At 39.0% G+C, this 15,605-nt stretch overlaps 1 protein-coding gene across 13 annotated transcripts in view; it reads left to right on the top strand.

The window, feature by feature from the left end:
• dock7 (dedicator of cytokinesis 7) overlaps window positions 1–15,605 on the top strand; it is a 267,403-nt gene that overhangs the window by 85,606 nt on the left and 166,192 nt on the right. For all 13 annotated transcript variants that reach the window (XM_039735264.1, XM_039735253.1, XM_039735254.1 and 10 more), the window contains exons 5-10: window positions 2,668–2,797; window positions 5,465–5,677; window positions 5,871–5,956; window positions 7,957–8,023; window positions 10,714–10,863; window positions 12,976–13,056. In XM_039735264.1, the coding sequence (XP_039591198.1) occupies window positions 2,668–2,797; window positions 5,465–5,677; window positions 5,871–5,956; window positions 7,957–8,023; window positions 10,714–10,863; window positions 12,976–13,056 (727 nt within the window). The remainder of the gene's footprint in view (window positions 1–2,667; window positions 2,798–5,464; window positions 5,678–5,870; window positions 5,957–7,956; window positions 8,024–10,713; window positions 10,864–12,975; window positions 13,057–15,605) is intronic.

The raw sequence follows: 15,605 nt of genomic DNA on the forward strand, positions 1-15,605 counted from the left end.
AGCTCTTCTCAGTGATAAAGACTAACAAAACAGCACACAGGAGTCGCCTCACTGATGAGCACCTGCAATCCATCCTGAGAATCTCCACAACACAGAACCTCACACCAAACAGAAACGAACTTGTGGCCAAAAAAGATGCCAGGCGTCCAGCTCTAAAATGACATATGAGCAAAGACAACTGAATGATTTGATTTGTTATTGCACGTAAGAGCGGGAGTCAACCGTTTTAACAAACAGCGTATTGCACTGATACGAAATAGCTATGTATGTATATGTATATATATGTTTATATATGTGTGTGTGTATGTATGTATATATATATATATATATATATATATATATATATATGTATTTGTGTGTATATATGTGTGTGTATGTATGTATATGTGTGTATATATGTAGATATATATGTATGTATATATGTGTATATGTATAGATATGTATATATATATATATGTTTATGTGTGTGTGTGTAAATATATATATATATATATATATATATATATATGACAACCACACTCATCACTCACAACAGTGACAAAACAATTACATTGACAATCAGGTTACGTTATTTTCAAAATGTTTCCTTTTCTTTTCATTGCTTCTTTAACACACTACTTCTCCTCTTGGCCTGGTATTTTGCTAGTATATATATATATATAAAATTCACTAAGGCAAGACACCCCTGGAAAGCACGCCGGAAGGGGCGTGGATTCACTAAGCCACCGACAAGTAAGAAACCTATGGCGCACGCAGGGAGAAGCCACGCCCACTAACTCCAAGACAGATATGGATATGATGACTACTCGCAGTGCCACGCCCACCAACTCGAACGCGACGACACAGAAAGAACGGCGTCATTTATATTCGCCGGTCGTAGAGGCCTCATGTTCCTCCGAGCCACCTTGACTGTTTATACTATGAACCTTATAGAGGCATGTTTCTCGCGGAGGTGAGTCGACATATGCAGCGTGTAAAATGGTTTGCGAGGGGTATCCCATGGGATCCTTAAAACAATCCTTTACAACTGAGGTTAAAACACAAGCAGTCTTTAAAAAACGAGTTTTTGGTTACGACACACGACCGCGTGCACCATAGCAAACTGTTTTACACGCTACATACAGCAATTCACCTCCGCGACAAACATGCGTCTTCTTCACTCACGGACAATTAAATGTTGCTCTCTCCAGAGTTCCATCTTTTCATTCACTTTCTGTTGTATCCTCAAACCCTCCCCTTTTAGACAACCGTGTCTTTCCAGAAGTGTTTAGCATTCAATAAGTAATTATGCATGAGATTGAGCGTGTGTCTACCAGCCGCAGAGAGGCGTTGGTAATCCGTTGAACCCCATTCGGGCTGCAAACTGTGGAATTCTCACTAAGTGCGACTCATACGCTCCCACTGGTTGCGTCCCTACCCTTTGTGCACACCCCCCTCCCACCTTGCTACTACCGTGGTCGGGTGTCTTGGTGGATTATATATAGAAAGGCAGCCAAAACCGCACAGAGCAATGAGACGTCTACGTGAGTCACAGGTGAATCTGGACTATGTAAAGACAATAACGACTCAAGTGACGAGTTGGAGGTGGGCACATCAGCGGGCAGTGCATACTGAATGAGAAATAAGCAGACTAGCATGACGGAGGGAGCTGAATGGACGTCCTTCTCCTCTCCTCCCGTTCCACACTAAGCGCCGTGCACCCCCATCCCTCCGTCTGGCAGGAGAAGGCGCGATGATGGTCCGCCAGTTTTCAGTCACGGACGATTGTGTGTTGGTTCGTTCCGTGCATTGTTACAGTGTTGCTTTTTTTGCTGATTTATTACATTACCGATTTTTCAAATGTTAATTTTCTCCCTGGGCTTAAAAATCATTAAAATAAAAAACGGCCTGATTATGCGCCGTATGGTATGCCGCGGGTTGGCTAGTTACACTTATTTCCCTGCACAGCAAGCACACACTAAGGCCAATTTAGCGTCACCAATTCAAATAACTCTGTTTGGACTGTGGGAGGGAACCAGAGTACCTGGAGGAAACCCCTACAGATGTGGAGAACATGTAAACTCCACACAGGGAAGACCTGGGATGGAAAAAAGTATTAAATATAAAAATTCTGTGTTTGCACTAGTGTTATTTTCAGCTTTTTTTTTTGGATCAGAGTCACCTAATAGAATAAACTATCGTAAATCTTAAGATGCAATAAGCTGCCCTTTCTTTCTAAATAAATGGCCACTGGTCAGAAATGTCATGCTTCTCTTTTAAGCAGGGTGTTAATTTTTTTGTCTCTCACCACGTAGTTTTTGCTGTACCTTATCTTTCCTCTTTTGATATGGAACTCCTGTTTTGTTCATATTGCCTCTTATCTCTCTTGTTTGATTTATCATGCTCTCTATAAAAGGTGCTTTTCATGTTGAATCTTTATTGCTTGATAATTCCTACTGTGTTTCAAATTGCCAAATGAGCAAAGCTCAACTACAAATTTTAGATTACTTTTTATTAATAGTAAAACTGCCTTTAAATATTCTCATATTAGTATGCCAAACAAGCATTGTGTTCCTTTTAATTTGGTAAATCAATAATGTATTTTGTCTTTAAATGAATGGAAAAAATTGCTGTTTTGATTTTGTTCATTATTATTTAAACCTTCTTTTTGGTTTACTTTTCTAACAGGTACCACAAACTGGGCACTGGGTTCAACCCCAACACGCTTGACAAACAGAAAGAGAGACAAAAAGGTCTCCCAAAGCAAATCTTTGAATCTGATGAATTACCAGAAAATAGTGGGTACCAGGACGACCAGGCAAGTGTTAGCATTTCTTGAAATTGTTTTCTGTTGATGTGTTTCATCAGCATGACTTGGTTCTTGGTGGCACCCTATCTCTGTGTAGGTTCTTTTTGCTTCTGCATTATTTCTTGACAGTGATTATAGAGGATCAGAAATTCTTAGATCTTTACTGATTTTTGTTTTGTGTGAATGAACAGTTTCATCCTGTTATGCTGGCTCATTTTTTTAGAGATATCAAGTTCCTTGCTGTTGAATCTCAATTGAAGTGAATCATTACATATTTGAAGCCCTGCCTGTAGGTAAATGTGCTGATATGTAATTAACAGCTTGGCATCTTAACCACTGCAGTTTGAAGAATACTTAATGCACACTGTACACCCTGTCACACTATTATTCGTTATTTGTAGCAAAGTATACCAGCATACCGCATAAACATCAGGGTTAATATGGGTCCTGGAAAATTTGGAAAGTCATGAAAAAATGAACAAGCTGAGTGCATACCACGTGTATAATGGCACATTCATTGTCCAGAAAACGTTATGTCTGTTGTGTAGTGGTCCTGCCTAAAATTGTATAAATAGTTTGTAACTGTACAGTTAGCCTAAGTAAATAGTGTGAGCTTCAATAGACGCTGTGGTGGACGGCTGGGTAAGGGCACCAGCTGGGAAGCCTTCATAATGGAAGGACCGGAGGGAGAGAGTGTGCACAGGTCATTATCTACCCTGGATCACTAGATGGCAGTCCCCCTGGGTTGCAGCGGTGCCTTGGATTCCCACAGGGCATGCTGGGAGTTGGAGTTCATTGACTCAGCCCTGTTGGGTTCCGGGGTGCTGCTGGGTCTTCAGACCCTACTTCCGCCTTACCTGGAAGTGCTTCAGGACCATGGTTATGGGCCCCTGGAAGTACTCCCTGGTGCAGCTTAAAAGAAGGCTACTGCTTTCATTCCGAGAGCCAGATTCAGGCAGAAGGAGGACAGAACTTACCTGGAGGGAGCGGAGGAGGCATGGAGAGGGGAGAGAGAGGGAGAGTTGATTTTCTGTGTACTTTATTCTGTGATTATACTTGTGGCTGTGTGGTGAGAAATACTTACAGAGGAAGTGTTTCCCATGAATAAAAGCTCTTTAGTTCTTTTGAACGGTGTTTGAGGATGTCTCTGTCAGGTTTGGGGAGCTAGAGCAACCCCTAAAATCCACTATGCGTTTATATACACCTCACTCACCTGGTTATTCTTGGAAACCCGATGTCTAAAATGTCATGTAGACCCGTATTCTAGTTAGAGAAACTGGGTCATTAGTCTCTGAGAAACCTGGTTAACAAAGGTTGATTTCTTCACAAATAACCCAATTATGTGGCTTTCTACTCCCTTAACTGGATTACTGTTAATTTTGTTCAGTGTGTGTGCTTGTCTGCTGCACTCTGTCAGCCTGCCGCATGTATTTGCTTCACACGTTTTCAGTAGCCACACGTAGAATTGTACACAAAACAAATTTCCATGGGTAGATGTTCAAATGATCGCATTATTCCTTCTCATGTCTGAAATGATCTGTCTTAGTATTTTAGAAATCGGTAAATTTATGTTGATGAGCTGAACATACAGTTCCGAACAATTTCGAGAGCAGTAGAGCAACACGTTACAAATAACAAGCATTATATAGTCCAGATTGTTTTTGTGTTAGAAATTGTACCATACTTAATTTTGAAATTTTTGGCATCTATGTTAACTTGGTTCTGAAACAGAAAATGTATATGATGAAGACTTCCTGAAACTAGTAATTAATGTATTATAGTATATAGGGGCTAATCTTTGGACACTTATAAAAGCAGCACTGAAGGAACACCCCTTTGAGGTCTGTGCAAATATTTTTTCCCGGCCCTCTACATGTGTATGCATATTTTGGTATTTGGTACACTGTTGATGTTCACCCTGGCATACTTAATTTATACACTGCACTGGGGCAGCAAATTGTATCATTCTCCAAACTCTAAATTGTGACATCTCATGTTTGATTTATGCGCTTTTGTAATGGTTAATAATGTGAAATTGGAGGAAAAAGACAAGCATAGCAAATAGGGACTTTTTTTTTTTTTTTTAAACTTCATTTACATGAAATTATATGAATAGTGCACAGAGTTATATGAATGCACAATGAAGCAGCAGTCAGTCCTTTATGGGAAATCATCTTAATGAATGGTCTTCCTCCAGCATTGTGCATGGCCGAGTCAGTTGATTCTTTTGGTAAGCAACTTAAGACATTTTGTTTAAGCAGGCTTTTGAACACAGCTGAGTAGTCTCTGCTTGGACTTTTAGTTTATTTGTAGTTTTGTTCTTGTTATTCTATTGTATTGCTTCTTTTTTGTATTTTCTTATTTTGTTATATTTAATTTGTATGTTTTTGTATTTTATTATTGTATAGCGCTTCTTGATATTATGTCTGTGAAAAGTGCTTTATAAATTGTAGTTACTTGCTTAAGTGACACTCCATCATGTTCTAAGTTAGTAATATTAGCTCTATTTTGGCTTTTTCTGAAATTCCTTTGTGTCAAGGATGCTTGTGCAGCATCATCTAAAACCATACCATTTATTTTTAATACTGCTGTCTTATCTTTCTCATTAAGATTAATTTAAACTATGCATATTAATTTTGCAAGGCTCACTTGTGTTGGTAATCAATACATTTGCAGGATGACCTTAAAAGAAGATCCATGTCAATTGATGATACACCACGTGGTAGCTGGGCCTGCAGTATATTTGATCTCAAAAACTCACTCCCAGATGCTTTACTTCCTAACCTGCTTGATCGTGTGCCAAATGAAGAAATTGATCGACAGAATGAAGAACAGAGAAAATCTAACCGACACAAAGAACTTTTTGCTTTGCACCCAACTCTTGATGAGGTAGGAAAATGCATGAAGGTAATAGTATGCTGCTTCATGTCTTTTTGCAATCAATATTCCTTTTAGTTATGATTATTTGATAATTAATAATGTCTTTGACATATTCTTAAATGTAATGGTTCAGTTGAGATTTTAAATGTTTTTTCTTTAGTAAAATCATTGAACTTGCATTTTTTTCAACTTCAAATGATAGGAAGAACCAATTGAACGGCACACTGTTCCAGATGTCCCAAAAGAACATTTTGGACAGAGACTGCTGGTGAAATGTCTGTCTTTAAAGTAAGTGTTAAACATGTTATAATATCATTTTTTTTGTAAATATGTTTTTCTTTTTCCTCAATTATCATATGATATGTTAAGCATACTAATTCTTCATGACTTGACTGTGTGTGTGACAATGTGCTTTTAATGAATGCCTTCAATACTGCATTCAAAAATGAAAAAGCCATGATCCTGCAGTAACAAGTGCACTGGATCAGCCACTGCACCAGGACCTGTCTTCCATGAACAGAAAACACAAGGTGGGCAGAGAAAACAGTTTATAGACACCTCCTCATAGCCATCTTGTTAACAAATAGTCGACAGACTCTAGACATAGGGTGTGCTCTGTGGCAATATGTGTTCTTCAAGCGGTGCTTCACTTTCAAGTGGTGTTTCTTTATACTGAGGTGGATAAAAGACAACAACTTAAAGAAGGGGAGGAAATGCAGATTTGCAGAAGCTCCTGCAATTAATGTCCCTTACCAAGCTTGGATATTTCTCAAGTGATGTGTGCTGTTGATAATTCATTACAATATCGCAAATCATTGATAAGAAAAATGATTTGTGTTGGTTTCATTTTTTTTAATTTCAATGGAGGGTGAAATGTACTTTTTAATATGCAAAGAGAAAAGTGTTGCTGATGTTTCAATATATTAATTCTCTTTTTTAACTTACACTATACAGGCAGTCCCCGGGTTACGTAAGGGATAGGGACTGTAGTTTTGTACTTAAGTTGAATTTGTATGCAAGTCAGAACAGGCACATAAATTTAACAAATGCTGTTGCTGACCGACTGTAATCAAGTGCTCTGCCAATGAATGATGGAGTTTCACCTCTATCTGACCTTTTTATCATTTCTATTTTATTTTCAATGGTGATGTTTTTCTCTTCTTTACTGTATCACCAGCACTTGCACCAGAGACACTTGTTTCAGAGACATTGTTGATGGGTAAAGACAAAAGATTAAGATGAGCTCCTCTGCAAAGCACTGTACACGCTATCACAGCAGGAAGGCACCCCTCGCCAGCACGTCTGATGTATTGACAAGACAACTTCCTGCTATGTGCGTAACAGTACAAGCAGGCTTTATTTTGACAATTAATGGGGACATCGATGGGCGGTTCATCACCAGCCCACCTCACAGTCACCTCCACTACAGTATGCTGCCTGCAGCGTCCGCCCACCGAGAATGAACATGGTGCGGCCAAAGGCGGGTAGTGAATCGCCCCCATTCAATAGGCAGTCACCCGATGCACACTACAATGCTACACCCCGCCGCCCCGTTCACCCTCAATGGACTCCGTTTAGCCACAACCGGTTCACCGCTTACAGCATTACCAGCCGCCCACCAAGAACGAATGGGGCAGCTGTATGTGGTGGGTGGGCAGTGAAACAGTTTGCCTCCGCGAGCCGCCCAAGGGACACTACACTGCATGAGCAGCAAAATCACCCCCCTTCAGCCTCCATCCAGCCACCGCTTGCAGCATTACCAGCCACTCACCGAGAATGAATGGGGAAGCCGTGTGTGGTGGGCGGGCAGTGAAAAGGCTTGCCGTTGGGAGCCGCCAAAGGGACACTACACCGCGTGAGCAGCGAAATCGCCTCCGTCCAGCCACCGTTTGCAACATTACCAGCCACCCACCGAGAATGAGTGGGGCAGCTGTGTGTGGTGGACGGGCAGTGAAACCACCCGAGGGACACTACACTGTGTGGGCAGCGAAATCGTCCCCCTCCAGCCTCCGTCCAGCCACTGCTTGCAGTGTCCCCAGGCCGAAGATGACGGAGCGGCAGTTACTGAGGTGCATGTGTCGCAGCTGTGGCCCCATTCGTATGTCGTAGGTCAGATGTCCGTAACCTCGGGACTACCTGTACTGTGCTGGAAGATTTTTACTATTTATTGTCATCAATATTTAGTGTTTTTGTATATTATAAAAATGTACACAAACCATCTACTGTAGTTCACTAAGATGGAGTTGGCCTAATTACATTTATCTTAAGCACCCTTTTTTCTTTTCAAGGTTTGAGATTGAAATTGAACCCATTTTTGCAAGCCTAGCATTATATGATATTAAAGAAAAGAAAAAGGTAAGTTGTTTGCATCTTGTTTCTTTGTATCAGAAATTCCAGATTTTGTTTAGTAGACAATGCTGTTTGTTTATCACATGTTAAAATATTTTAATGTGAACCATTGCAAAATGTAATAAAAAAACAGTATTATTTGTTAATAGTATTCCTTTAGCCATACATTTACATAAAACTCAAGGTGTAGTTTTACATTTGTTAAAATCATGGCAGGTATATGTGATACTACCTTGAGAACAGGTAGGAACATTCCAACACTTTAAAATGTTAAAAATAACTATGGGTGTGGAATAGGGATAATAATGAGCAGCCATTGTTTGATTATCTTATGATAATAGTTTAAACTAGGTAATCTTATTTATTTACTACTTTGTATTGCACAACCTGCTGTCGACGTACTTTGAAACATGCATTTGAATAGAAATTTGAACAGCGGAATTGATATCTTCAATAAAAACGGTACATACTAAGTTTGAGAGACTTTTGAGGAAAAGGGTGTTTACTGCCTGCTGTTTAATATTGTGTTGCAGTAGAAAACACATTGCATCTTGTATCTACAATGCATTACAACTTGAAAAACAAGCATGGCACTTAGGAGTTCAGACTGGACTGGGGCCTACCATGCTGGCAGCACTAGCAAGGAAATACTGGAATGATCAGCAATGAAACAAAACCACAAAAAGGCTGTGTACAATAATAGAAATAAAAATTACCTAGCATTGTTTTCTGGGGATGAAGGCCTTTGGCTGCTTATCAGTTTATTTAAGTTAGTGTACAGCATTTCATCTAGAGACACTGTCACCAATTATATAGGAGAAACATAGAAGGTGATGTATTAAGCATGTGTTTTTAACATTTTGAGAGACTGTCTATGGAATAAGAGGATCACTGCTGGATTGATACATAACAGGTCAGCAACCAAGAACAGCCATGCTGTGCCATTTTGTTCTTTTGGTTATTCTCAGGTAGGCCCTCACCATGGTTAACACATATGTTACATTTCACTGTAAGCAAATGGGGATTAATAGATATTGTGATAGAAATTGTTATCAAAGAGGATGCCAGGTGTTACTTTAAAATAAGCTATTTTGTGAGAGCACATTGACATAATATTTTGCAAAGAGAGCTTTATTGTAGTTAATAGTAGTAATTCTGAGTAATTTACTTAATCTCTATAATATTTTACAAGTATTGGGTGAATAGAAATTAACCAGCTATGTTACATTATTTTGCATTGCCTTATATCTGTACTGCTAGGGTTGTTGTTATGCTTTGTCTTCAACAGAGATTAAGGATATTCAGCATGGCAGACAAATAATTGAGTTGCTCCTTGTTTTTGAGAAGTTTAATAGTAATAGTAGTCAGAAGTATTGTGTAGTAGCAAAGTAGAAACACTATATTGCTGTACTTGAGTATGGTTTGAAAAATATTTCTACTCTACTCGATTATTACATTTTTTGTCTAGTTTCACCTTTACTTCACTACATTTTCAAATGAAAATAGCTACTTGTACTCTGATATATTTTTCTTGACACATTTCTGACTGTAGTACTAAACCACAAGGCAAAGAGCTGCGCAAATACTGTACATACAGTGTTTTACTTAATCAGTTATTTAAAATAAAGGCTTTGCTCACTTTAGGAAAATTTGCTTATACGAAGAATCCATGACAATTTTCAAATTCATCTACGTAGTCATTTCAAGTACTATGCCTTACTACAGACAGACGTTGGAGATGTGCAGGCCCATTCTGTACTTTCTACAGCTGTTAGTGCTGCATTCAGGAACTGTTCTCACAGGACAGGGATAAATCTGCAGTATGCGGGAGAGAGGAGTACATATGTGTTCATATGTCATGGTTCATTCATCTGGTCATGTGTGTTGCTCATATCTTCTGTGAACTAGTTGGAAAAGCTCAAGAAAAACCAAGGTGATTAATTCTAAGGGTCTTTTAACCCAATTCTGTCTATTCTTATGTTGTTAGGTCTTATTTATTCAGAAACGGGGATCATTTTGGAGGCCAGGGAATGCTTAAAAATGGTGTCAATTCAGTTTTAATTAGGTGTTCAGGTTACAAAAATTCACTTAATGAAGGGTTTTTTTGAAGAATGAATTAGCTCACTGTTATAGTGGGGAAGGCCTACACACCTCTCCTATTAGCACCTGCTTCTCCTGAATTTGAATACAATTCATAAGATGTCTGCTCGTTCTCTATGTAACTGCTCCAAGCTGCAATTTCTTGGCTTACACTTCAGTGAGTATGATACAATTTACACAAAAAATAAGGTAGACTGGATTATTTTAAGTTTGTAAGCCCTTTTTTGACTGTATATAAAGCAGTGATAGATCCCACGTTTACTTGTACTTTTGATACTTAAATATACTTAGTATCAAATATTTGAAAAGTTGTACTTGAGTAGTTTTCACAGGGGCAACGTTTTCTTGAGTCACTTTCCAGTAAAGTATCCATACTTTTACTCAAGTATGGCTTTTAGGGACTTTATTCAAGACTGTTGGTAGCAGTAATAGTAGTAATCGTCACATGCACAAAGATCTGTGATGTTTTTACTTGCATATCCGATCAACATGCTGAACGTCAACAGATGCCATGATAAATAAGAGTGTATGATAATGATGGGTAAAAATGTCTCATTATATTTATGTACATTGTGTTATTTGTATTTGTTTTTAAGATTTCGGAAAACTTCTTCTTTGACTTAAACTCTGAGCAAATGAAATCAGTGCTACGACCACATGTTCAGTCGGCTGCAATTTCAACACTGGCCCGGTCAGCAATCTTTTCCATCACGTACCCCTCTCAAGATGTTTTCTTGGTCATAAAGGTAATAGTTAACAACCTCCTAAATATTTCTTAGCTTGCATGCATTTTATTACTGGAGGTTATCACTTAGAATCACTTAATCCGGGCTTCTGCTAAATGTCTCTCAGATGTTCAGGATTATGTTTACTGCTTTGTGTACCCTAAGAATTGTTTTTGAGTTATGTTTTTATTGCTTTTATTCTTCAACAAAAATGGTTTGTTATCCAGGTTGCCTATTTGTATAATAATAGCTTATTTAAAAATTATTTTGACTGTAGCATTAATTCGTCACGTTTGAGTCCCGCTCAGTCCATGATCAAGTAGCCAATTACAGAAATGTTCTACCGCCTCCAGTTGATGACTATAGACTTTGCAGTTAAGATCAATGTTATACATGGTTTAAGAGAATATTTGCCAAACCTCACAGTCTTCATGTCAACCACTGAATTCCACTTTTTTCCTTTCAGATCAAGTAAGAATTGCTTTTAAATACTAACATAGAAGGGAGAGATTAACTTGATCCACCAGGTTTTAGTCAATGTACAGTTTACAGATATCTTTTGTGTCTTCTTCGTTTTAAGTACTTAATTCTTTCTGTTCCTTCATTAACATTCGCCTCTGTGACACTGGGCCTGTTGCACTTACTTCTGTGGTCATGAAAATACCCAATTTCTCACTTAATTTACAATTGAATTGTCCCTAGACGTTTACACTGCTAATAGGTTTGTTATGCATAGCACAACTCTGTACTTTTTATTAGAAGATTTTTATCTTGGGTTAAAATGCCATTGAGCCATATGTTTTTTGTAGATCTACAGAACATGAAAATTAGTTATTGTATGTGATACTGCTTATTCTGCTTTATATTGAGATGTTAATAGCAGACCCCAAGTACTTGTGCTCCTTAAGACTGTGTTCTGTCCCCCCTTTTCTTTTGTATATATCTGTTAACCTCTCAACACAGGTATGTTAAAATATTCAGACCGTGCTCATGAAATGACAATAAACATGGTATTTCCTATAAATAGCCACAGAAATGACATAGTAGTATTAATGTATGGATTGCTGATGTAATTGTCAAACATAAAGGAAAGGGTGAAAAAGTATATGCTTAAGTAAAGTTGCTGGGCATGTTTTAGATGACAGAGATAGATAGATAGATAGGAAAGGCACGATAGATAGATAGATAGATAGATAGATACACACACACATACATACATACATACATATATACATACATACTGACAGTCAGTCAGTCAGACAGACTTACAGACAGACTTACATACTTACTTTATTAATCCCCAAGGGGAAATTCACATACTCCGGCAGCAGCATACTGGTAAAAAAAACAATATTAAAGAGTGATAAAAATGCCGGTATAACAGGGAGTAACTTTGTATAATGTCAATGTGTTGACTGTTATTTAAAGCATTCTGATATCATTCACTGCTGTCTAACCTAAGTGTAGCAAGCAGAGTGGAATGGTTATGGCACTTAACTTTAAAACCATTAGTTGTAAGATCACCTGACCAAATCCTCTACATACTGTATTAAACATGATTCCTCACATACAGATTTAAACATCTTTACGTCTATTTGCCCAGCTATCCACTTTTTGAAGTCTCTTTCAGTCTCCATCCTCGTTCTGAAAGGTGACGTTTTCTTTCTGGAGGCAGAACATTAAAGCTTTCCCAGGTCCCCATTTTACTCCAGAGGATAGCGGTTTGTGAATTATTTAGGTTAACATTGTGTTATAGTGCCTGTCTTGGGCAATGAATAATTACGTAAGATGACTGCTTCTTTCTTGCAAATGTACTTAATGCTTTCACTTCTGATGGTAAGGTTTTTTTTCTCCAACATTTCAGGGCACCTGATTCTTTCTATATTGTAGGTAAATACTGCAGAGTTAAGTTCTATGAGAGTAGAGTGTAGGTGATTCTGGTTCTAATATTGCAACCTCCACCTATAATTAAGGGAATTCAAATAAACAACAAAGAGCTTCACTCTAAAAGGCATCAAGGACCACAGTTATTAGTCTACATTATAAAAGTAGCATTTGCCTGTTAACTATTTTCAAGTGCATCATAACTTTTTACAGATAAAATCTGATAATAACTGTTTGGTTTTTCTACAGTTAGAGAAAGTACTACAACAAGGAGACATTGGAGAATGTGCAGAGCCGTATATGGTGTTCAAAGAATCTGATACAGCCAAAGTAAGTTTTAAATTCTGTTCATATTCTTTCCTGCCCCCCTCTATTTCAGTGTTAAATTGTATAACATTGTCACGCTTGGGTCACAGATTTGCACAGAAACACAGGAGGTTGTAGAGACAGGAATTTTATTTAAACACTGGAAACAAACATGTCTCTTTTTTTGAAAGTTTAAACGTGCTCCTTGACAAGACAGAGATGACAGTTCCGTCTCACAATTAAAAGAATGCAAACATATCTTCCTCTTCAAAGGAATGCGTGTCAGGAGCAGGGAAAGACAGTGAGAGAGAGAAAAGCAAACAATCAATCAAAAACTGACTGTTGCTATTTGGACTTTTAAGTCTGCGAAGTACTGAGCAGATCGCACGATAGATCAGCCCAGCAAGCAAGGGAGTAATGTGAAGGTAGTCTTTCAGTGTCTTTTTTAACCTGTAGGGGTGAGAACAGCCCCCCAGCTCACACCCCCTCCCTCAGCTTTATGCACTTTCTTCGTGAATCAAGCGACATTCCAAACCAGGCTCAAACAAGCGTGACAGAATATCAGCATTAATATGTTCAGGACCAGGTCGATGCCTCACTGTAAAACTGTAAGGTTGCAAACCCAAAAACCATCTCATGAGACGAGAGTTTGTTTCTGAAGTGGAGATTGATCTGTCACTAATGTGAAATTTCATCCCCATAAATAATAATGAAGTGCTTCCACGGCCCATTTTATTGCCAAGCATTCTTTTTCAATAGTCGAATAATTACGCTCCCTAGGAAGCAATTTCCTACTCAAAAATGTGATAGAGTGCTCTTCCCCATCAAAAACCTGGGACAGGACGACACCTACACCAAATGCACTTGCGTCCGTCTGTAGAACAAAATACTTGGAGAAGTCGGGATTCTGCAGAACTAGATAGGAAGACAAAGCAGTTTCCAAATCACAAAAGGCACGTTCACAAACGCCTGTCCATACAACAGGGTGTTTTTTTTTCTGCCTCTAGTAAGATCTGAAAGAGGAGTAGCCCAATTTGCAAAATCAGGGATGAATCTTCTGTAATAACCTGCAAGCCCCAGAAAGGCACATACTTGTTTCTGCGTTTCTGGATGTGGATAAGCAAGCATCTCTTCTACTTTTCTGAATTGAGGTCGGAGTAAACCCCTGCCCATGAAGTAGCCCAGATAATGAGTCTCAGACATACCCAGTTTACACTTCTTGGGGTTAGCTGTCAAACCAGCCCGTCTTAGGCTCTCAATGACAGCCTGGAGACGTTCCAAATGTGTTTGCCAATCATTACTTAAAATCACGACATCATCGAGATATGCCCCGGAATACTTGCAATGAGGACGCAAGATCTGGTCCATCATATGCTGGAAAGTTAGAGGTGCACCATGAAGACCAAATGGGAGTCTAGTAAATTCATAAAGTCCATCAGCAAATGCTGTTTTTTCATAACTGTCAGCCTCAAGAGGCATGCCATTAACCTTTCGTGAGATCTAGTGTGGAGATATAGGACGCCTGACCCAGTTTTTCTAACAGTTCGTCAACATGGGGCATTGGATAAGCATCAAATTTTGAGACTTTATTGAAGCCCCTGAAATCGATACAGAAGTGAACCGAGCCATCTTTGGGACTAATACTACCGGACTACACCAGTCACTTTTACTTTCATGAATTACACCCAGTGCCAGCATCCTTCTGACTTCCTCATGCACAATATTCTGTCGTGCTTCCAGAATCTGATACGGGTGCATCTGCACCCTAACACCGGGTTCAGTAGTGATTTTATGTTCTGCAAGATTAGTCACGCCTGGCAAGTGTTCTGTTCAGTCAGAGATAACAAATATCTAATCGTCGCCAATGGCAACATTGCTCTGAGATAGATCAGCCAAAGAAGTGCACCCCCCCGTGGGTCATTTCATTCCATCAAGAGATTAACATGTAAATTCTGGAATGGTTTGCGCCGGCCCAGTATTCTAACCTTGTAATTTACAGGTCCCATACATTTCTCAATAATGACAGGGCCCTGCCATTTCACTAGGAATTTGTGCGGATCTGTTGGAATCAGTACCAGAACATGATCGCCAGGTTTGAATTCACGGAACTTACAGCGTCTATCATAAAGACGTTTCTGAGTTTCTTGCTCACGTCGCTGATGCTCTACAGCAATAGAAGAAAGTTTACAAATTCTTTGTACAACGAAATTACCCGATCTGCCAAGCTCTGTCCGTGAGCTGTTGTCCCGAATCCTGTCCATTCCTCTTGTACAACATCCAAGATGCCTTGCGGATGCCTGCCAAGCAACAACTTGAATGGACTCACCTGCGGCGATTCCCATACCGCAAACATAGCAAAAGGCAGGACAGAGTCCCAACACTTCGGATCATCATGAGCGACTCGCCTGATCATCTTTTTTAAAGTTTTGTTAAATTGTTCAGTCAAACCATTCGTCTGTGGATGGTAAACATTGGTACTCAATTTCTTAATAGCAAAGCTGCCACACAACTGTTTCATCACACGAGAAGTAAAAGGTGTGCCCTGATCAGTTAAAATTTCTCTAGGGATGCCA

The sequence above is a fragment of the Polypterus senegalus genome, chromosome 14, assembly GCF_016835505.1.
Source record: "Polypterus senegalus isolate Bchr_013 chromosome 14, ASM1683550v1, whole genome shotgun sequence".
NCBI classification, from domain to species: Eukaryota; Metazoa; Chordata; class Cladistia; order Polypteriformes; family Polypteridae; genus Polypterus; species Polypterus senegalus.